General features: G+C 48.2%; 1 protein-coding gene across 3 annotated transcripts in view; it reads right to left on the minus strand.

The window, feature by feature from the left end:
* Nucleotides 1–23,610, minus strand: part of LOC146813821 (calpain-1 catalytic subunit-like) — a 701,058-nt gene that overhangs the window by 303,452 nt on the left and 373,996 nt on the right. For all 3 annotated transcript variants that reach the window (XM_085610275.1, XM_085610277.1, XM_085610276.1), the window contains 4 exons: nt 18,149–18,317; nt 14,572–14,655; nt 14,394–14,479; nt 11,376–11,450 (listed from right to left, as the gene is read on the minus strand). In XM_085610275.1, coding sequence (XP_085466401.1) covers nt 11,376–11,450; nt 14,394–14,479; nt 14,572–14,655; nt 18,149–18,317 — 414 coding nt within the window. The remainder of the gene's footprint in view (nt 1–11,375; nt 11,451–14,393; nt 14,480–14,571; nt 14,656–18,148; nt 18,318–23,610) is intronic.

Raw genomic sequence — 23,610 nt, forward strand, 5'->3', positions numbered from 1 at the left:
TATAAAATCTGGCTCACCCAAAGACCCTTGTCCTCCTACGATTATGCATCTGGCCGCAACGAGAATTGGAGATGAACTGACTCCTTTAATCAATCAAGTATTGGAATCAGGCAACTACCCAGTCTGTTGGAAGAAAGCAATGATTAGGCCTATCCTGAAGAAACCCACCCTAGATCCCTTGGAGCCCAAGAACTATCGCCCGATTGTTGGACTACCCATAGCAGCCAAAATCTTGGAGAAGTCAGTGAATAAGGTACTGACTGAGTACCTGAACATCAACAACCTGCTGGATTCTACTCAGCATGGCTTTCAGTCATACCACTCTACAGAATCTGCTCTGATTGTAGCATCTGAAGAGATCTGCAGAATAGTTTATAGAGGGGGCAAAGCAGTCCTTGTACTATTAGATCTGCTCCAGCTTTCGACACCGTGAACCACACGGTGTTAGTGCAGTGGCTGCAGGAAGTAGGGATAGAGTGCTCAGCTTTGACCCTGCTCTCATCGTTTTTGGAGGGGAGGGAGCAGAGCCTGTACTGAGAGGGCATGCAGTCAGACAGCTTCTATCTTCCCTGTGGGGTTCCACAGGGATCAGCCTTATCACCAACGATGTTTAACATCTATGTCACTCCCCTGGCCAGACTAATCAGGGAGCATGGTTTCGCCCTGGTATCATATGCGGATGATTCTCAGCTTATCATCTCGATAGCTAAACAGCCTGAAGACACAGCTGTCAGGTTTCATATGTGCCTTACTGAGATCATGACCTGGATGAACCACAGTTTCCTGAAAATCCATACAGATAAGACGGAGGTCACTGAGTTTGGGCAGGGGCGATCCCTGTGGAACGACTCCTGGTGGCCAGTGAGAGCTGGAGAATTCCCCAGCCCGGTGCCCAAGGTCAGAAACCTCGGAGTCATTTTTGATAGCCAGCTAAACTTCTCCGCTCAGGTAAACAGTCTTACCTCTTCCTGCTTCTTACTAATAAAAACTTTGAGAAAGATTTTCCCTTTTATTGCGCAGGATTTACAAAAGACTGTGGTGGTGGCTCTCCTACTATCTAAGCTTGATTATTGCAATGCTTTGCTGTTGGGGATTGACAAAACCCAGATGAGCAGGCTGCAGTCATTACAGAATGCTGCTGCGCGGCTGCTTCTAAATATACCTAGAGGTCTATCAACCTCCGCTGGAATCAGAGCACTTCACTGGCTCCCCGTTCAGCAACGTGTGGAATTCAAGGCCTGGTTCATAAAGCATTCTACGGGGGAGGAGCCAAGGACATCCAAAAAATGTTCATGCCCTACACCCGCGCTCGCGCCCTAAGATCTAGTAATTTGGGCCTTCTCCAGATTGACAGGATTAGGAGAGTGAAATGGGGTGGAAGAACTTTCTCAAACTGTGCAGCAGAGTTGTGGAATAAAATGCCAACAGCCATGAGATTTCAGTCAAATCGACAAGCTTTTAGGAAAGATCTGAAAACCTGGCTGTTTGCCTCAATCTAGCTCTTGTAACGTAGGCGGCACCACTTCCATACACACAGCACCAAGACGCCACGGCATTCGAGCGCTTTACAAACACATATCCTATCTTATCCTATCTGCGTGCTTCCATCTCTCCGGGAAGGTCGCTGTCTCGAAGGAGATGTTGATGGCTTTCCGGAGATGGGGTGCGATGGTGATGCTGGCTTTGTTGAAGATGTGGTGTGGGCAAGGGTCTGACGGGGATCCGGAGTGGACGGTGTTCATGATCTTGATGGTGTCGTCGTTGTTGATGTTGGTCCAGGAGAGCAGGCTGTTGGTGCGGAAGGTGGTCGTGAGGGCGGGGGTCTCAGTGGTTGCCGGGGCGGTCACGGCATTGAAACTGTTGTGGATGTCTGCGATCTTGTGGTGGAAGAAGGTGGCCAGCGAGTCGCATAGGTCTTGTGAAGGTGGAATGTCTTTGGTGTTGGAGCTGGGGTTGGAGAGTTCCTTCACGATGTTGAAGAGCTCTTTGCTGTTGTGTGCGTTGTTGTCTAGGCGGTCTTTGAAGGAGGCCCTTTTGGCGGATCTGATGAGGTGGTGGAGTCTGCGGGTGGCGTTCTTATGGGCTGTGTAGCTTTCCGGTGTTCGTTAATGGATCCAGTTCTTTTCCAGCTTTCGGCAGGTTTGCTTGGAGGCCTGGAGGTCTTCGCTGAACCAGCTGGCTTTCTTGCTGGTGTGGCTGTTGGAGGGCTTCTTGAGCGGGGTGAGGGTGTTGGCGCAGTCGTTGATCCACTGTCTCAGGTTGTGAGCGACGGTTTTGGGGTCGGCCGGGTCTGCGGGTGGGCTCCGGGCGAGGGCGGTGGATAGCTGGTCTTCGGTGACTTTGCTCCAGCAGCGGCGTGGCATCTGTTGGGTGCGGTGGTGCGTAGTGGGTTTCTGGAAGGTGAAGTCGATGCAACAGTGATCGGTCCAGTGAAGCTCGGTCGTGTGGTTGAAGGAGACGTGGGAGCTTGCGGATAAGATGGGGGCAAGCGTGTGGCCGGCGGAGTGGGTGGGTGTTGTGACGAGTTGTCTGAGTCCGAGGTTGTCGATCAGGGTGGTGGAGTTGGTGTCGTTGTTGTTCTCGAGGTGGAAGTTCAGATCCGCGAGGAGGATGTAGTCCATGGAGGCGAGGGCGTGTGGGCTGACGAAGTCGACGATGGAGTCGCTGAACTGTGGTCGGGGTCCGGGGGGTCTGTATACGAGGGTTCCTCTGATGGTGGTGTTGGGATCGGTGTGGATCTGGAAGTGCAGGTGTTGTGCGGTGCTGAGGGTGTCGTCGGTGTTTGTCGAGAATTTGAGAGTGTTCCTGTGAACGATGGCAATTCCTCCTCCTACTCCGTTCGTGCGATCCTTGCGGGTGATCTTGTAGCCTTCTGGGATGGCTATGGCGATGTCGGGTGCCGAGGAGGGGTTCAGCCAGGTCTCCGTCAGGAAAGCGACGTCTGGGGTGTTGGAGTCGAGTAGGTCCCAGAGTTCAACGGCATGTTTGCGGGCGGAGCGGGTGTTGAGAAGGATGCATCTGAGATAGTTGGGTTCTTTGGTAGGAATGTTGGTGGGCCAGATGCTGGTGAAGCTGCAGTTCCGGCAGGAGAAGGGTCCTTGGGTGCGCTTCGGGGCAGCCAGGCAGCAGATGCGTGATCTTTCGGCATTGAGTGCGTGGAGGGTGCTGGAGTCATAGCGGAGACGGATGTCGTGGCGTTCGCGGGGCCAGGTGTCCTGGCGCTGGGTGTGGTCCAGGCGTGGACAGGCGCAGACGGGCTTGCCTTAGGCGTGCCTTAGGCGCGCCAGCAGCTCGCCCTCTGCGCACGTCCGCTGCGTGGCCATGCAGCGGCCGCCATATAAGGGAAGGTGGGAGGGAGGAGCAGCTGGGAGGCGGGAGCAGGGAGTCGAATCGGAAGAGTGAGGGGGCGGGGCCACAGGGAGGCAGCGGCGGGAGAGGCGACGGGGATACAGAAGGCAAGAGGGGACGGGCAATCAAATCGTAAAGAAGCGGGTGAAAAACGCAAAAACAAAACAAAAATACAATTTACAGGTTATTCAAATGAAAAACGAAGGAGGCAGTTACAGGCAATACAAATGCAAATGAGGGGGGCACACAGAGATGGGGGGAGCGGTGAACTCACGGAACGGCAGCAGTGGGCTCCAAAGGCAGGGACACACAGGCGGAGCTGTGCGACGTGGGGAGCGGCCTAACCTGCAAGTAGGGTCAAGGGTCGCTCCCTTTACCGCGCAGCGGGCGCCATATAAGGGGAGGTGGGAGGGAGGAGCAGCTGGGAGGTGGGAGCGGGGCGGCAAACGGGAAGAGTGAGGGGGCGGGGCGCAGGGAGGCAGTGGCGGAAGAGGCGACGGGGATACAGAAGGCAAGAGGGGACGGGCAATCAAAACGTAAAGAAGCAGGTGAAAAACGCAAAAACAAAACAAAAATACAATTTACAGGTAATACTAATGAAAAACAAAGGAGGCATTTACAGGCAATACAAATGCAAACGAGGGAGGCACACAGAGAGGGGGGAGCGGTGAACTCACGGAGCGGCAGCAGCGGGCTCCAAAGGCAGGGACACACAGGCGGAGCTGTGCGGCGTGGGGAGCAGCCTAACCTGGAAGCAGGGTCATGGGTCACTCTTGGGAACATTAACTAATATTTTCAGATAAATAAAATCTATACATGATACAGAAGCAAAACGTAATATTGAACATTTTAAATTTGTTCTGTAACTCTAAAGGAATTTGAAACTCTAGGCTAAAAATTAGGCCTGGGCGGTGAACTTCGCTCCGTTCACGGAGTTTGTGGAGTTTTCTGCACACCGCGGAGCTCGCGGAGTGCAGAAAACTCCGCTTTGCGATGCAGCGGAGTTTTTCCCCATTCGCGAACGGTAAGTTTGTGAGCGCGAGCTGCCGCTCAGGTAGAATTTCTACCGGAGCTTCAGGAATACCAGCACAAACTGCAGTTCCCACTGCACTCCAACACTCGCGGAACTTTGCAGAGTTTTTTTGTAACTTTGCGGAGTTCCGGTTAGCAAAACTCCGCAAACTATGCCCAGGCCTATAAGTGAAAATGAAGTTGGTATCCTTAGCTTGATTTATGAGAGCAGCACAAGTACAGCAAGCAGAATTGAGTGGACGACTGGTGGTCTCAACTGAAGTACGGGTATGCAAGGACAAAAAAAGAGTATGCATCAGGAGCAAAAAAGGCAAAGAGACATGTTAAAGATTTTAGAAATAAAATCACATTTTGAAAAGCCCCAACCATACTATTAAAACAATTTTTTGTTAATTTTTGTTTGTCGATTAAGTAAAATATTTTGTTGATTGTGTATGCTTGTTTTTTAATTTTTGTGTACTGCTTTGCGGTTTGAATAATAAAAATTGTTTTGATAGGTGTTGCCAGCTTCCATTCGTGACTTAGAAGGGTTCAAAGAAGTCAAAAGGTGAAAACCTGCTGCTCTAAAGAGAATTGTAGAATGCTGGCTTAGTATATGGTGCACACCTATTTAAGTGATGCACCTTGCGCTAATCCAGGCAACACTTATTGTGATTTTAGTTGTCTTTGAAAAACATAAAAATCTCTCAAAGTGGTTGCTGTGGAGAGCAGCCTTCAGGCTCATCTTGACGGAGTGTTAAGCAGTTTGTTAAGTTAAATGAAAAAGAACCACACAGTGTTTATATAAAAATAAATCTATTTATTACACAATACTCACTAACACATTGGTTTATCTCCTACCCGGTGATCTTAACACAATATACAAGAATACTTCAAATGCAATCAGGTAAGAAGCACAAAATACAGTGGTCACCAGAGGGAAACCAAACCTTATACTAAGAAAGTGTAATGTGAACTACGAATGAGAATGGGACTTGGACCAGAAGACCCAGGGGGCCGAGGACACAGGGAGCCACCCAAGGTAAGTACCCAGGAACCCCACGGAGGCTGTGTGCAGAGTGGGAACACAGCCTCGTGACCAATGGAAGTCAATGGAGAAGTTGTGGTTGCAGTTTTGCAGAAGAAGGACCTTTTCCAGAGGAACCCGAAGAATTCCCTTGGTGGACGGAAGATTGGAGAGCCACCCCTTTCCTTGGATGCCCCGGGAACCAGGTTACCTACACCTGGGAAGCCAGGTGCATAGGGATGAAGAGACGTCAGAAACCTCCGTAGACGACAATTGAAGACCTTGAAGAAAGTGTCTATGGAGAAATTCAGGAAGGAGTCTAGTGGAATCTAGGGGTGCTTTCTGGAAGCGACGAACCTGCAAAGCAGTGAGGAAAGGGTGTGACCAGGGGGCGCAAACACACAATGCCCACCAATGTCGGGAGGTTCAGAAGAGTCAATGGTGACCTTGTCGCTGCAGCTGTGAGGACCAGACTGTTATATGCGCCAGGCACGAGTGCACCGTCATTAAGGTCAGAGCAGTTCGTGCCAGCTGGGACTAGCGTCGATGCTCGATAACTACAACTCCCATGGGGCCTTGCGCATCACGTACGTTGTGGCAAGAGGCGGCCCATAAAGAAGCAGTGAAACCTGGCACTGTGTCGGAAATTCTTCCTCCATCGACCCCGCCGTTTCAAGACTGTCCAGGAGAAGAGGTCTGGTAAGGGTGCATCAGCACCAACTCTTGCTCCGTATTTTGTTGTCCTAGTGAAACCTCCTCCATTGGTGAGCGGCTGCTCGTGCGGAGGAGGATTGACGCCTGAGTTTTATCGACCGGCATTTTCAGCCGGTAGTAAATCCGGTTCGTAGGGGGCATTCAGGTTGACAGTGTCCCTCATAGAAGCTCGTAAAGCTTCTAAGTTTATCTGACAACGGCAAAGCGCATTAACTCAATCCTATCCCGGGAGGCTAATTTTGGTATAGTCTTCGCCGGATGTGAAACGAGCTTTGGTCACAAGTGCACATTGTTCTTTTGGACTTTGCTCAGCTGGTGAAGAAACCGGGCAAGCAAGTTGATACATTTTGATGTTTGTAAGTCAGTATTGCTGGAAGCATATGTAGTGGCAAACAATTAATGGTCTTGTGTTGTCCTGGCTCTATTTTAACAGGGGTACTAGGAGGGGTATGGACTACGCTCTATCCCTGTGAAGAGAACTGGAGTTTAGGAAAGGGTAGGTCTCTAGTAAGCTGTCATATAGTATCATAAGTGTTGTAACTCTGCCTCCCACATGAAGGGTGCATGCGCAATGTGTGGTATTTGTTCTGTTTTATATCCACTACAGCTATAGCACAACACATGGCGTTACCATACGGAAGACACGTCATGTATTGAAGTATCTTCTTCAACAGTTGTCGTTCTTTTATGTTACAGGTATAGGAAGGGGCATTACACGTACAAATGCTGACAGCTTGTGTTCTATGACATTATCTACAGGGACTATATGATTGTGTTTGTCGTTTCAGATCTCCCTCTCCGCTGTTCCCTTCCTTTCCTTCCCCCGCTTGATCCTTCCACTGACCTGTGCCATTGCGGCTATTAAGGCTTGGTTAGATCGAGAGGTGGACCATTCCTAGCATCAAACCGATCACGAGGACCGACAAGTAACACAGACAATGCTGAGGAACACTAGGAGCCATGCACGAGCTGTCCCACGTCGGATGTCGGTGAGCAGGTGGTCGGTGTTTGGCAGGAGCACCAACAATCTTTGGTAGCCGCAACTGCTGTGGAAGACAAAGAAGGAGCAATGTTGGGACCAACAAGGTCCAAGGGACTCGCCACCAGGAGGAGAGTCAGAGCAGGCCCTGAGCAAGCAGGGGAGCCCACTGAAGCAGTTGAAGACGCTCAGGAGGACCCACAGTGTGAAGGCACAGGAGTTGCAAGAGGACCTCGAGAAGCTCACCAAGGATGAAGGCCCGCGGTGCAGTGGATGTGATGAGGATGCTGTTCATGAAGGGTAGAGATGCTGGAGGCTGGAGCTTCTTGAAGCCAGAAGATCTCTGGCGTGCAGAGCCAACAAGCCTTGGCAACGGCAAGTCGAAGCAGTGCACAGGGATTCGGTCCCAGCGGTTCCGACGAGGGATTCTGGCTTCCAAGTTGTAGAAAGAACAGGTCAGGCCTTAAGGGAGTTGCAGAACTACCACCTGTGTTGCTAAGCCTCGGAAAGTAAGTAGGACGACGGGAGCAGTAGACTGGTCAGCTTCACTGCAGTGTCTGCAGATGCAGGAGAGTGACTCCTTCACTCCAAGGGAGATTACTTCGGGTGTCCTTGATGCCCGCAGGTCTGTTGCAGAACTAGAAAGAAGCACAGACACACACGATGTAAATGACTTGAAGAACAGCAAGACCAGGAGCAACAGGAGTTTTCCTTGATGCAGTCTTGGTTCCAATCGAACTCCAACGAAGTCCAAGTGTCCAGACGATGAAAGAGCGATGTAGTTTAAGGGCGGAGTCTTGTCCCATGACGAGTCTGAGGACCCACCCACAGGTAAGCCCTTAAGTACCCCAAGAAAAGGGTTGAATCAACTCATGGTTCCCTCCCAGAGGAGGGTCTGGACAGAGGGGAGGATACTCCCATGTCCTTTGAACAGTTTTGTGCCAGAGCGGGAGCCAAGAGCTCCCTGAACTGGCTGAAACTGAAGTAGGCAAGTAGGGCACCAAATGTGCCCTTCAAAGCAGTCTGGTGGCGCTGGCTAGTGCCCACACCACCTCCCAGACAGGACACTAAGTCCTGTCTGGGAGGTGGTCACACCTCCCTGTGACAGGAAACCTTTTATTCTACCTTCCCCATCTCACTTCTGGCTCATGAGCAGGAGGGCAGAAGCATGTCTGTGGTCGGCAGCCGCACTAGCTTCCTGGCAGACCCTGAAAGGCTGTTACCAGGAGTACGGTGGGTACCCAAAGGAGGCCCCCAGTACATCAGATCATACTTCCAACACTGGAATATGTGTTGGGATATGATTCCAACATGTTTGATATCAAACATGACAGGTTTTGGTGCAGCCAATATGTAGTTAGACATCTCATAATGACTGATGTCCACTATATGTATTAAAATGGCTGACCACACTTACAAAGCCTGGAGAATAGTGGTTTGTAGGGTGTGCTGCTAATGCAGGGACATCCTCACACTTTTAACTAAGCACCCTGCTCTCATGACTGAAGAGTCTGCCATAAGGGTGACTTACAGGTTTAAACTGTAGTGACCTTAGATATAGGGAAACTTATATCTGTCTTGAGATGTGAAAGCACCAACCCAACCAGGCGACAATGGCAGGCCTGTAGTCACAGTTTGAGTGGTCTCTCATGGGTGACTCAATACATGCTGTAGGCCATGGGAGACCCTGGTATATCTATGCCCTGGGTACCATAGATGGGCCCATCAGTATGGTTTGAGGACTGCTGGAGGCAGAGGGAGTGGTGCAAGTGCTGCAGCCACTGAAGTGAGAGTGGTGGCCGGCAGACTCCTGATCATCCATGGAGGCTGCTCAGATCTCCTGAGGATGTGGAAGCAATGATCCTATACCTGGTTATGATTTATCCACATTCCAGGCTTGGCATGGTGGAGAGGTGGCTTGATTCAGGGCTTTAGACGATGGAGCAGGTTGATTATACACCGCAGCATTCCGACAAAGATGGTGCCCGTAATATATGGGATGCAGCTGTCCTGTAGCCAGAGGTTTGACTTTAAAGCAGCATTGTGAATAATGGGATTCTCTCGGCTTCCCTACTGGGCCTGTTTTCTGTGAGCAGCAACAAAGTACCATTACCACTCACTTCTGGTTCACCATACGTGAACATACTATTGCTTGGAGGTGCCCACTGTTGTATACGACCTAGGTTCTTAAGTGGTCCTTTTTTTGTTGGCTGACAGCTATTTACGCTGCACGATAATGAAGGACCCACCCACACTCTGAGCGCACCCTGCTGCCCTACTGGTGAGGCCTGACCTTTGCAAGGAGCTCCTTTGGTAAAAAAAACACCCAACAAAATGAATAGAACTGACACTAAACAAGGGAAGCTCCATTTTCAGCATAAAAAACAAGTAACACTATATCTTGTCCCTGTTCCCAGTCAAGCATGCATAAAGCTTATGACTCTGACATCAAGAAGATACTAACGTATATGTACTCTAGTCTGCGTGCAATCGACACCTAGATTGATCACTTAAATGTGCGACCGTAGCATATGAAGCACAAGGTAGACAAGCATGGTGACCGCTTCTTTAAAGCTGAGAGTTATATTTTTTTGTCTGGAGAACGCAACCCCAAGCATGCAAGAAACGCTGAAGAAACTGGAAACTGAGTTGCATAGGATCTCCGCTAAGAATGAAGAACTGGAAACATGTTCTTGCAGGAATAATAATCACATCATGAGTCTTCCAGTGACTACAGACATGGAGAGACCAGAAAGGCACTGAGTCGCTCTTTGCAGAAATATTTGGGCAGCCTAACTTTGCAGACTTATTAGTGGTCGAGCAGGCACATAGATCTCTTCGCCCAGATGACAGCCTGGGGCCCTACCCAGGCCAATCATAATCGGCTGATTAATCACTGGAACCGGGACAGTGCGTTCCCTTGGAAGAGAAAAAGAGATAATTCGCAACCAAGGTGACAAACTCTTTCTACTCCAACTTTATCATTATGGTGCAGAATTCACTGATGGTGTTTGCTAAGGCCAAGAATATCATCTGGACGGCACACTCCAAATACTCCATGTTGTATGCAGCCAGATTGAGGGTCATATAGAATGGTCGTACTCAGCTATTTGGTAACCCTAAAGAAGCCTTGAAATTTGCCAAAACGACTCGTAGGAGCTCTCAAGGAGAGCATACAGATGGATGTATTGTTGTGCTCAGACCAAGCTAAATTCTATGAACTAGAGACACAAACTCATCCATGTGACATTTTTACAAAGATTGTATTGTCCTCTTAAATTTTTAAATAAAATTGAGTCCATCAAATCCTTTCAATGTATACGCACAGTGTGGGGTTGATTCGGCCTGGATTTTACTACCTGGCATGGGAGTGACCAGAGGCAGCAAAATACTGGATAGGTATAGCCGGCATAACTGTGGTAGCTAAGATCACCTGGACGATGTTGCTGGAATATTATAAACTAATTCCACTGTCAGTTAGACAAATGGTGGCAAGAATGATGCTGCTGGTGAAGCAGGGACTTGAACGAAAGATCTTTCCCCAAATACTTTGGACTGGCTGAACAATGCAACCTCCAGTGAAATGTTGGCATCGTACGTCACAGACCAACCACATCCCAGGCCACATGATCTATGGGATCTGCTGCGATCATATCTTCTTAACATGCAAGCTAATGACTCTAGCTCTGGAAAAGATCAATATTAAGAGCACTGCACAACTGTATTTCTATATTGATGGAAAAAAATATTTGAATCCCTGAATGTGATATCCGGCTCCTTTTGATGTATGGACTGTTTCTAAATATGGCTCCAACCATTGTTTGCCTTTATATAATTTTACATGCTGTAACCTGAACCCTATTTCATTTCAAAAAAGAAATATGCTTTGTATGTCTAACTAAAAATATAAAGATCCCTCAGCTTGTGATATAAAAAATGATGGTTTTGCCAATCATCTTGGTGAAATAAAACACATGGAAGGTGATGTTGTTGGGGCTATCTATTTGGAGAGCTCTCTGGTTAATACATTTGTTGCATTTGAATGAACTAATTTAGAATTTGCTCAAACGTTCGGAGAATGTTAATACTGCTGTATTAACTTGTATTAAAAGAGAAAAACACTTTTTTATATTCCTTATCAATGGAAATAAAACATCCCTATAAAAGACATCTAAAGGACTTCTATAGGTAAAACAACAACCTTTGTGAATTGAAGGGGTCATTTCTAACCAGTGAATGAGATCAGCGAGTTGTGTCTGCTTCAACGGTACTCATGAATCGGCAGCCTTCTCTTACCAGAACTCCCCATCCTCCATCTTCACGTTCAATTCTTTTTTTTCTGCGGGGTCTACTTCATTCCACTCAGGCGAGCTGTGGCAGAGAGCACAGGCAGTAAGAAAGCGGACACTAGTTTAAGAGTTCAGACTTCATTTTTCACATCCCATGACAGCAGCAGAACAATCCCATTTTCTTGAATGAGTGACCATCACCTTGTCAGGCTGACATAGAAGCGCCAGTCTGTCCCCAGAAGCGACTGGGGCACTGTGAACTCCTGTGCATATCAGTGGGTATTGAGGAACAATGAGATTCCATGCAGTGCTTATACTGGGGGAGGGAACTGGGGCACTGTGAACTCCTGTGCATATCAGTGGCTATTGAGAAACAATGAGATTCCATGCAGTGCTTATACTGGGGGAGGGGACTGGGGCACTGTGAACTCCTGTGCATATCAGTGGGTATTGAGGAACAATGAGATTCCATGCAGTGCTTATACTGGGGGAGGAGACTGGGGCACCGTGAACTCCTGTGCATATCAGTGGGTGTTGAGAAACAATGAGATTCCATGCAGTGCTTATACTGGGGGAGGGGACTGGGGCACCGTGAACTCCTGTGCATATCAGGGGGTATTGAGGAACAATGAGATTCCATGCAGTGCTTATACTGGGGGAGGGGACTGGGGCACCGTGAACTCCTGTGCATATCAGTGGGTGTTGAGAAACAATGAGATTCCATGCAGTGCTTATACTGGGGGAGGGGACTGGGGCACCGTGAACTCCTGTGCATATCAGTGGGTATTGAGGAACAATGAGATTCCATGCAGTGCTTATACTGGAGGAGGGGACTGGGGCACCGTGAACTCCTGTGCATATCAATGGCTATTGAGAAACAATGAGATTCCATACAGTGCTTGTACTGGGGGAGGGGACTGGGGCACCGTGAACTCCTGTGCATATCAGTGGCTATTGAGAAACAATGAGATTCCATGCAGTGCTTATACTGGGGGAGGGGACTGGGGCACCATGAACTCCTGTGCATATCAGTGGGTATTGAGGAACAATGAGATTCCATGCAGTGCTTATACTGGGGGAGGGGACTGTGGCACCGTGAACTCCTGTGCATATCAGTGGGTATTGAGGAACAATGAGATTCCATGCAGTGCTTATACTGGGGGAGGGGACTGGGGCACCGTGAACTCCTGTGCATATCAGTGGGTATTGAGGAACAATGAGATTCCATGCAGTGCTTATACTGGGGCAGGGGACTGGAGCACCGTGAACTCCTGTGCATATCAGTGGGTATTGAGGAACAATGAGATTCCATGCAGTGCTTATACTGGGGGAGGAGACTGGGGCACCGTGAACTCCTGTGCATATCAGTGGGTATTGAGGAACAATGAGATTCCATGCAGTGCTTATACTGGGGGAGGAGACTGGGGCACTGTGAACTCCTGTGCATATCAATGGCTATTGAGAAACAATGAGATTCCATGCAGTGCTTATACTGGGGGAGGGAACTGGGGCACTGTGAACACCTGTGCATATCAGTGGCTATTGAGAAACAATGAGATTCCATGCAGTGCTTATACTGGGGGAGGGGACTGGGGCACTGTGAACTCCTGTGCATATCAGTGGGTATTGAGGAACAATGAGATTCCATGCAGTGCTTATACTGGGGGAGGAGACTGGGGCACCGTGAACTCCTGTGCATATCAGTGGGTGTTGAGAAACAATGAGATTCCATGCAGTGCTTATACTGGGGGAGGGGACTGGGGCACCGTGAACTCCTGTGCATATCAGGGGGTATTGAGGAACAATGAGATTCCATGCAGTGCTTATACTGGGGGAGGGGACTGGGGCACCGTGAACTCCTGTGCATATCAGTGGGTGTTGAGAAACAATGAGATTCCATGCAGTGCTTATACTGGGGGAGGGGACTGGGGCACCGTGAACTCCTGTGCATATCAGTGGGTATTGAGGAACAATGAGATTCCATGCAGTGCTTATACTGGGGGAGGGAACTGGGGCACTGTGAACTCCTGTGCATATCAGTGGCTATTGAGAAACAATGAGATTCCATGCAGTGCTTATACTGGGGGAGGAGACTGGGGCACCGTGAACTCCTGTGCATATCAGTGGCTATTGAGAAACAATGAGATTCCATGCAGTGCTTATACTGGGGGAGGAGACTGGGGCACCGTGAACTCCTGTGCATATCAGTGGGTGTTGAGAAACAATGAGATTCCATGCAGCGCTTATACTGGGGGAGGGGACTGGGGCACCGTGAACTCCTGTGCATATCAGTGGGTATTGAGGAACAATGAGATTCCATGCAGCGCTTATACTGGGGGAGGGGACTGGGGCACCGTGAACTCCTGTGCATGTCAGTGGGTATTGAGGAACAATGAGATTCCATGCAGTGCTTATACTCGGGGAGGGGACTAGGACACTGTGAACTCCTGTGCATATCAGTGGGTATTGAGGAACAATGAGATTCCATGCAGTGCTTATACTGGGGGAGGGGACTGGGGCACCGTGAACTCCTGTGCATATCAGTGGGTGTTGAGAAACAATGAGATTCCATGCAGTGCTTATACTGGGGGAGGGGACTGGGGCACCGTGAACTCCTGTGCATATCAGTGGGTATTGAGGAACAATGAGATTCCATGCAGTGCTTATACTGGGGGAGGGGACTGGGGCACCGTGAACTCCTGTGCATATCAGGGGGTATTGAGGAACAATGAGATTCCATGCAGTGCTTATACTGGGGGAGGGGACTGGGGCACCGTGAACTCCTGTGCATATCAGTGGGTATTGAGGAACAATGAGATTCCATGCAGTGCTTATACTGGGGGAGGGGACTGGGGCACCGTGAACTCCTGTGCATATCAGTGGGTATTGAGGAACAATGAGATTCCATGCAGTGCTTATACTGGGGGAGGGGACTGGGGCACTGTCCATTTTCTAAGAAGATACTGTATTTCGCTGCAGAGTTCATTGCATGATTTTTGACTTCTGCAGTAAGACTGTCACTCACTTGTCACTCCAGGCACCCGTCCACTCCGTGTCACCCCAGGGGTTCCGGATGCGTATGATCTGCTGCGCCTGACCTCTGTACTTCACCTATCACAAGCCAAGGGAACAGAAATTGACATTTAACCAGTGATCTGCAGCGCTCCAGTCACAACAGCATAATCTTATGAAAAGAAACTCACCTCTTTGAGTGCAGTGACGGAGTAAGTGTGGCCCTTCACCAAATTCTTCACCGTTACAGCTTCTGTGTCAGTGGCACTGGTTATCTAAAGAGGACAATGGAAGGTAAGGTTGGGCACTGATGAGAACAACAATGACACTCTTTCTTTTTATTTCGCATCTGGTGTATTCCAGTGGTATTCTGCAGATACCATCTTCACATACAGGTAGACACTATCACCCAACATCCGCTTTCGCATGAAGGCACGACCAGCCGCTCTACACTACTTCACATAAGCAACACCAGCCGCTGTTCACTACTGCACAGTGGCAACACCAGCCGCTGCACACTACTGCACACAGGCACCTACAGCCACTGTGCACTACTACACGCATCTACCACAAGCCACTGTAAACAGCTGCACACAGGCACCACCAGCTCCTGCCCACTACTGCACACAGGCCTGAGTCTCAGATGATTTATGGCCGGATGTTGGTTTTTCATGCAGGAAAATGGCTTAAAAGTACCTATTCGCGCTTAAAAACACCATGTTCCCATCATGGCTCGGCTTCCAGTTTCCAGCAGTGTACTCTTAGGGTGGCCTCAGTTTCCAGCCCCATCCATTCACAAACAGACACTAAACCCACCTGCGCTCAGTATTTGAATTATGTTGTGATCACCCTGCTGGCTCTACTCACTCCATTGGCGGACCTTCGTCGCACAACTGGATCCTACCCCTAGAATGACTGACCACCAAACCCAAGCTCTGAATGGAAAGATCTGATTCCTTTCACAAACATGGTTCTGCCTAATGACTGCTACAACAGCTTCAACATCTTTAGTTCTGTCGAAGCCTGAAAAAGATCTCAATAGATTTATCAGATCTCAACAAATCTCCGTAGAGGGCTGCCTGAGTAACCACAAGGAGAGAGAACACCTCCCATGGATTGACATCATCCTGGAAGTCAGTCACACAGCACAGACCCAACATGTTAATGGGACTGTAGGTTAGGCCTATCTGATCAATCAATCAATCAATCACTATTTGTACGGAGCGGGGGTATCAGGGCGCTGAGGGTGTCATGTCTCAGTCGAAAAGTCAGGTCTTGAGTGCCTGTGATTAGAGAGGTTCTAATCTGCTGCGCGGGGGCTGATGCGGGGAGGAGTGTGTGTGTAAGGGCGAGTGAGGTAGAGTGCAGGTGTCTTGCGGGCAGGTGGAAGTTCTGAGAGCTCTAAATGCACCATACAAGTGGACGCTCCCCATTCCAACACGAGAATCCGCTGAAACAGCATGCACTGCGGCCAGCAAACCTTGGTGCTCAAGCAGAAAGAAGAGTCAATAACCAGAGCCTGTCTAAATACAGGCAAAGAGGTGCACATGCAAAAGCTTCTTGAAAAAAATTCCAGAAGTGCAGCTGTATTTACTTTTGCATGGGTAAGAGGAGAGAGCCTGATTGCAGGTCATTCCACATACCATTACTTCAAACTAATACATCCATGAAAATAAAAAGGCCATTAACCTGACCCCAATACTTTAATCTACCATCTCATTAACTCCTATCCTCCACGCCTTACATTAAAATATCCTTTACCTAAACTCCATCTCTTTCCAATCCTCTTAATAGTCACCTTAATTCTAACGTGCTACATAATATTAATATTAACTTAATCCTCACAGCTTCAATATCCAGCGTTTGGAGATGGAGAGCCGCAGTGGCTGATATCAGTTTACTGGGACAGACCAGAGTGGATTATAGTGACATCAACTCTTTGTGGGGCTATTCCACCACCCTCAAATGCATGTCCCAGCTACCATTCATTCATTAATTCATTAATCTTTATTCAGTTTAAAAAAAAACCCATTAAAGATACATATTAAAACAATTCATACATATAGGGCCAATTCACAGAACTAACTTAAGACAAAATCCTAAACTTACTACCATTTTGGTATTCACAGAAGGCACTTACTCATTTTGGTATTCACAGAAGGCACTTACTCATTTTGGTATTCACAGAAGGCACTTACTCATTTTGGTATTCACAGAAGTTAGGAGTCCTAACTTTAGGACTCCTAAATGCCTTCTGTGAATGCCGAAAGTCTTAAAGATAGGATTTTTCTCAGTTTAGGAGTAGTAAAGTTAGACTCCTAACTTTACTACTCCTAAACTGAGAAAAATCCTAACTTAAAGACTGGGTGTTCACAGAAGGCATTTAGGAGTCCTAAAGTTAGGAATCCTAACTTTACCACTCCTAAACTGAGAAAAACCCTAACTGTAAGACTTTCGGTATTCACAGAAGGCATTTACGAGTCCTAAAGTTAATACCAAAATGAGTAAGTGCCTTCTGTGAATACCAAAATGGTAGTAAGTTTAGGATTTTGTCTTAAGTTAGATCTGTGAATCCGGCCCATAATGTCCCAGCTACCAAATACAAGGCATAATCCGCTTGGAGAAAGAGATTGTTCCTTCCCAGCAATGAATAGTGCAGGTTGTTGTCAATAACCCTGAAGGTGATACACAAGGTGCGGCTGACATATCACTAAGGATCTTGATCCAAGCAAAGTTCTGTGAAACAAGTAGGCTTCTGGTCCAGAGAGGAGGCAGCGATGCTAAGCCTATGGACAGCTGTGTAAACATTGGTCCACCTCTAAAACTACCCGTCAATCGTCTGATTCCAGTTCTACAGATGTGGACTTCAATTCTTTTTTCTATAGGAGGAAGGCTGCAATTTCTTACAATGTTTTTGATTACAATCATAACTGAATCTGGGGATACTTACTCCAACGACCCCGCCCACACACAGCCCATCACTCATACCGAGTTAGGATTTGTGGCTAAAGGTTCATACACACAGGTCTCTGCCAACTGGGAATCAGGACTCACAAGTGTGTAATCGAGGAATATCCAAGTAATTCAAAAGGCACATGAGAAGATATTGATTGCTGGAAAGTTCTGCACGTGACAGATAAATAATCTAGAGGCCTCATTTATTAGGCCCCTTCTGCCACCGGAACGTGGCGCAGGAGCCTGCTCCATATTTACGAGGCAGCACTAAGCCACCTTTTTGGGCTTAATACTGCCTCGTAAATATTTTTCCCTTTAACACAGTTTTCTGCATCAAAGGGGCATGCAATGGATGTTGCTGGGCGTTCCAAGCACCATCCATGGCTTTTTGACACTGCCCCATATTTACAAGAAATCGTAAATCTAAGGCAGCGCCAGAACTTGTGCCTACCCAGGGGAGGAGTAAGGGCGGCACAATGAAGATAAATATCTTTATTTCTCCTCGTTTTTCCTTTTTCTATGTCTGCAGCACACATAGCACGAGGAAAAGCCTCTTGTGATTGTTTTTGTGCGGGAAGGTTCATCCCCGCAACGCAGGCAAGGTGCAAAGGTGCCTGCGTTGATGCACGGCAGCCCATTGTGCGCCAGCGCTGAGGTAAAGGACAGGAATGCACCGTATATGATAGATATGGCGCATTTTCCCCCTTTTATTTAGCTGTAGCAGCGCAGCAGGAATGGCTGCGGCACTGCCCTACAGCAAAAACTCATACATGAGACCCTAGAGTGTTTGTTCGCTAACGAAAGGGTCCTTACCGCAATGTAGCAGCCCAGTAACGAGCCCCGCGCAATCGCTTTCCGGATGATTCTGTACAGGTCCTTGGGAGCCTTCTGCAGGTAGTACGTCTCTCCCACGCCTCCGGTGAAATCCTCAAAGCCCTCGGTCAATCTGCCTGCAGCCACGGCCTCATAGGAGCTATTAAGCCTGCAAGAAAACAGTGATTGAACCAGAAGTGGAGACCTTTTAGATGGCCACATATTGCCAGTATCTTTGGTTGCTTTTATCGGTACAGGAGCAAAAAACATATTCACAGCCTATGGGAATGAGAAACTCCTGAAAACACACTCCACGGGTACGCGAGACTCACCAAACGTCTTACAGCCTGTAAATGCACGAAATTCAACAAACCATATCCACAGTCTAAGAAACAGCCGAGCGTGGGGAATTAAAGAACGCCCGGAAATACATGAAACTCGTAACATTTATTCACTGACTTTCAGTGTCAGAAACTGAAGAAAAAATACACAAAGCCTACAAATCCTTAAAAGCCATAAAAACACATTCACAGCCTATGGCAGCAACTACAGAAAATACACTAACAATCTTAAAACCTATTTAACCTGACAAGTGAGAAACGAATCAAAACCCACTAATGCCTCCAGGTGTGAGAAACGAAAGTCTCAACCAAACATATTCAAGATTGACAGGTACACAACACGCATGCAGTGCTCTGACCTTCAAATCCATGGAGCTAGAAGTGCAATGAATGTACTGTTTCAAGAGACTTATCCTCTATACCTGGTGGCAGAGGGAACATGATCTCAAGCCTTTAGGCAGTCAAAAGTTTAAAACATACGTGTTTCCAGCAATAGTCCTCTGAATTGTACAGAATCAAAAGCTACAAGGCAGGGCTCAGTACAGGCGCTCTTCCTAATCCGAGGTTGCCTTCCAGGACTGTTCAAGCACAGAGGGGACACCCTTGAGGCATTCTTCTCCAAAAGGTGATTAGTTACAAAAATCTGGATTTTGAGAACTAAGAGACAACTTTGTAAGATAAATGTTTCTCAGTCCACAAATAATTGCACTTCAGTTTTCCGCATATGAGACAAGGCTTCAAGGATATCTCCTATCTGGCATGGTAGAGCAGAAACATTTTTGGTCTGAGAATGACAGCCCATCTGTTAACCAATCTGGAATCTGATGTGTCCCAACTTGTCTTCATGCATGGTATCAGTACTGAAGCAGTCAACATCCAGGAGCTAATTCTTTCCGTGTCTATATTTGTTGACATTTTCCCATTGACCTGGTTGATCTAACACACTGACTAAACCTCTACCCAGATTACATATGAATTTCGTACCTGAAATAAATTAAATACTGATGATTTAGCCGGCCCTCTGCAACCATCGTCTAGTTACAGTAACCAGAAACACTTCTTCTATAATCATCTTCCCCTTACTCTTAAAAGTTGGACCCGGCCTGCGACCACCAGCAGTAGGCATCAGAAGAATAAGAAGCCCAGGTTCACCAGCACTCTGGTGGTGATGAACTTCAAACCTGGTAACTGGAGTGATCGTGGTGCCATTTGTATTCCAAGACAGTAAGCTTCTAACACACAAATAATTTTTACGATCTAGCCTTCAAACAGGCTTTTAGCTGTATTTTGCTGACAGACGTCTTGTGGACCATACCAAAATCTTACGCTGGGCTTACTGCGCTGATTTGGCTTTCTTGTCCATTGCCCTTCACTGGTTGGCTTTCTCATTTGCTTTGATTCTTAATAAATGGCTTGCTTTCTCTTCTAGTGTTTGTTCGTCCCTTGGAGCATAGCTTCTTTACCATCCTTTGATTGCATTCTTCCTCTGCTCACTTGCAGCAAACTACTTATGTGTTTTCCCTCAGTAGTCCATGAAACTATGGGCGTTTTCTATCTCTCTCCCTCATGTACTTCTTCACCCTTCTAATATCTCCCCCTCCAAGAGCTCCATGCTGCTCTCTCATCCCACATCTTTACTTTATTCTTAGTTTTTCCCTTTCCCCCTGGCTTTTTTCCTTTTTCAATTTTTCCTTTGCATCAGCCCATCCATCTCCCCATTGCTTACCCAAAACGCTGACCTATCTACTAAGTGCTCATTTGTTTCGCCCCCTCACCTTCCATGGCTGTCTTTTAAAAAGATACATTTCATTTAAAAATATTTTTGCATATAGCTTGGCACGAGCAGTCAGGCTTATCTCAGAGACAATGTTAAAGCATTTGTACATACACACACAGTAACACTGAAATGAGTTCATACCAGTTTAGAACAATAGCCAATATTTATCTGAATAAAACAAGACCAAAATGACAAAAGTACAACATAAACAAATCAAGATATCACTTTTCAAAGGCTCAATAAGTCTTAATCCACAGAAATCAATGGAGGCGGGTGTTTTAGCACAAAGTACCTGACATGCGTCAAAAATCAAAGATGATGCGGGCAGCAGAAGAGGTGAAGTGTCGGAAAATACGGTCATGCGTTGGTTCCTTACTACACAGAGAAGGTGATGAGTCGATTCCTTACTGGCAGAGGAGTTGATGCGCCGTTTCCTTACTGGTAGAGGAGGTGATGTGTCGATTGCTTGCTGACAGGGGAGTAGTCCATTCCTTGCTAGTAAGGGGAGTTATGTGTTGGGGTCTGGACACGCAGCCTCGGTTCCATACTGCAGTGTGGCGTTGATGAAGAATCAGTGCCCAGGGACGTTGCGTCGAAAATTTGGATGCGCAACAATGATGCGGCAGCAGCGAAGCAGGCGCTGCGTCATTTCCACAGCCACAAACGGGGGATGCTTCAGAGTTAGAACCACAGACGTTGGCGACTCGGGCCCCAAGACCCACGATGTGGCAATTTTTCTGACACACTGCAATGACAAGCTGGGTCCTGCGGTGAAGCAGTGGGTAATGCGCTGATCGGGAACCACGTTTCAAGGCAGGCAGTGGTGATGCATCACTGTTGGTTCACTTTGTGTTGATAAAACAGGCTCTGGGGGACGGCTGCATCGATTTTCTTCTTAGATCACCAGATTCTACTTCCAAGGGCCCAGGAACTGTATTTGGTACCACTTGGCGAGTCAGGATTCTCAGCAGAAGTGCCAAGGGCACTAGTAGGTGAAGTCTTTGATAGGCCCTGAGATTTCTTAACAGGAGGCAAGCACACACAAGCCCTAGGAGAACCTTGGAAGCAGGATGTAGAAAGCAAAGTACCGACCTTTCACTCCAAGGACAGAAGCAGCAAGCAGCAGGCTAGCACAACAGAGCAAAAGGCAGAGTGGTAGTCCCTCCTACAACATCCAGCTCTTCTTCCTGGCAGAATGTCCTTTAGTCCAAAGGCGTTCTGAGGTTATGGTGTTACTGCTTCAGTACTTATAACAGTTTCTGCCTTTGAAGTAGACAAACTTCAAAGTAAAGTCTACGCACTGCACAAGACCCTGTTTTTCCCTGACCTGGCTCCGTACACACTACGGGGGGTGGAGACAGCTTTGTGTGAGGACAGTCACAGCCCTATTCAGGTGTCAGGTACAACTCCTCCTACCACTCTATCTCAGGAGGGCCCATCAGCCTGGGGATGGCTCATCAGGATATGCAAGACACACCTCAGCTCTCTTTGTGTGACTGTCTAGAGCAGGTTTCTCTAAAGTAGGTCCTAGAGGGCTGGATTCATGCCAGATTTTTAGCATATCCCCATGTACATAAATGTAATAATCTTAAAATCAGGCATTAATTCAGCCCTCCAGAACCGACTTTGGAGAGACCTGGTCTAGAGTGAATGCACAAAAGCCCAACGATCATCCAACCCAAACGTGGATTCTACTGACAGGCAGAAGCACAGAATGGTTAAGCAAGAAAATGCCACTTTCTAAAAGTGGCATTTACAAACATGTAATTTAAAAAACTTCACCAAAAGATGTGCTTTTGAATTGGGGGTTCCGAAACTCCAAATCTATCTCAGTTCCCAGTGGGAAAATACACTTAAAAGATATTTCAAGCCAATACCCAAGTTACCCTATGAGAGAGGTAGTTCTTGCAATAGCGAAAAAAAGAAATGAGCAGAATTTCACTATAAGTGGGTGCATTACAGATGGTGTCCCGGGGGCACAACAGGAGTTTGCGCCTGCTTTGCACACCCCCGGGGCACTTTGGTATTATAGAAGGGGATGCAGAAGCTTATGCGTCCCCTTCTGTAATACTGATAGCGCTGGTGCACTTAAAGCGCCAGCGCTATCAACAGAGGGTGTTACCTCATTTGCATAGGGGCATACCCAATGCAAATGAGGGTATTAATTTGACCCTGTGCTCGTGCCATATTACAGACGGTGGGCACAGAGTCAAAGAAGCCCTTAGGAGGCGCACTGACAGAGCTAGGGTACTAGGGCGGCCAGGTGCAGGGTGCTGCTTCTATGTTGGGCGCCCTGCTGTTTGCAATGGGGAACCTCAGGTTTGCAAAAGCACTGCAGGCTCGGGGACAAAGGTCTTCTGGGTGCGACCACCACTTCGGGAGGTAATTTGGGAAGTTGGGGGTTGGTTAGGTACCGTTGGTTTGGCCACCAGAGGCCGTGGGGCGTCGGGTGCAGGGGTGCCCTTTTGAGGTCGGATGTTCTTACCTGCTCCTGGTCTCGGTTGGGGGGACCTTTCGGATTTAGACTGCAGGCATCGGCTGGAGGCTTGAGGCAGGTCAGGGGTCACCGGATCTTGGGTCAGGATCGCCGGGGAGACCTCCTCATGGTGTTTGCCCACTTGAACTCGGGCTGTGGATGGCGGGTGCAGAGTGGTGTGAATTTGCGGTTTCCGGCCAGGGCTAGAGGTTGCAGATAAACAAATCCGGTATTCACAGGAGACAAAGTCTTTGCGGTTGAAGGCAGGCAGGTTTTCTGGGGTTTTCGAAGTTGCTGGCTGCAGGACACACCGGGATCTCGCAGGAGCAGGTTCAAGGTGGAGACAGGCCGGTAGGGCTGGGGCCAAGTCTGTGGGCGTCTTCCTCTTGTTAGCTTCAGCATTGCTGTTCGGTCCTTCTTCTTCCTTTCCTGTTCAAGGTTCTTGTCTGAGTAAGCAAGGTTCAGGGATGCCCCTAAATACTATATTTAGTGGTGTTACAGGTAGGTAAAAAGGTTGGGACCAGTGGGTCCCTTCCCTGGGGTGGGTACACCCCCTATTATGCCACCCTCCTGTGGGAGGGGGGCATCTGCCTGTCCCTGGTTGGCTGGGTCTCCCCATCTGCAAGATGTTGGGGACAGAGAGTTGTGCTTCACCACACCTCCCCAACCCGAGGGGTGGAGTTGGCAGAGATGGGCACACCTCTCTTCCTCACTTGTTTTTCCCGCCGGTTTTCCCGCTTAAAGTGAGGGTCCGAACCAGTGGAGACCAGTTGCTGAGAGCAGCAAGTGGCCTGGGGAAGCTCACAAAGGCGGCAAGCCTTTGAAGCTTCCCCTTCGTGAACCCTGCCCATCCTGGGGAGGAGGCTTG

The sequence above is a fragment of the Triturus cristatus genome, chromosome 6, assembly GCF_964204655.1.
Source record: "Triturus cristatus chromosome 6, aTriCri1.1, whole genome shotgun sequence".
Lineage (NCBI taxonomy): Eukaryota > Metazoa > Chordata > Amphibia > Caudata > Salamandridae > Triturus > Triturus cristatus.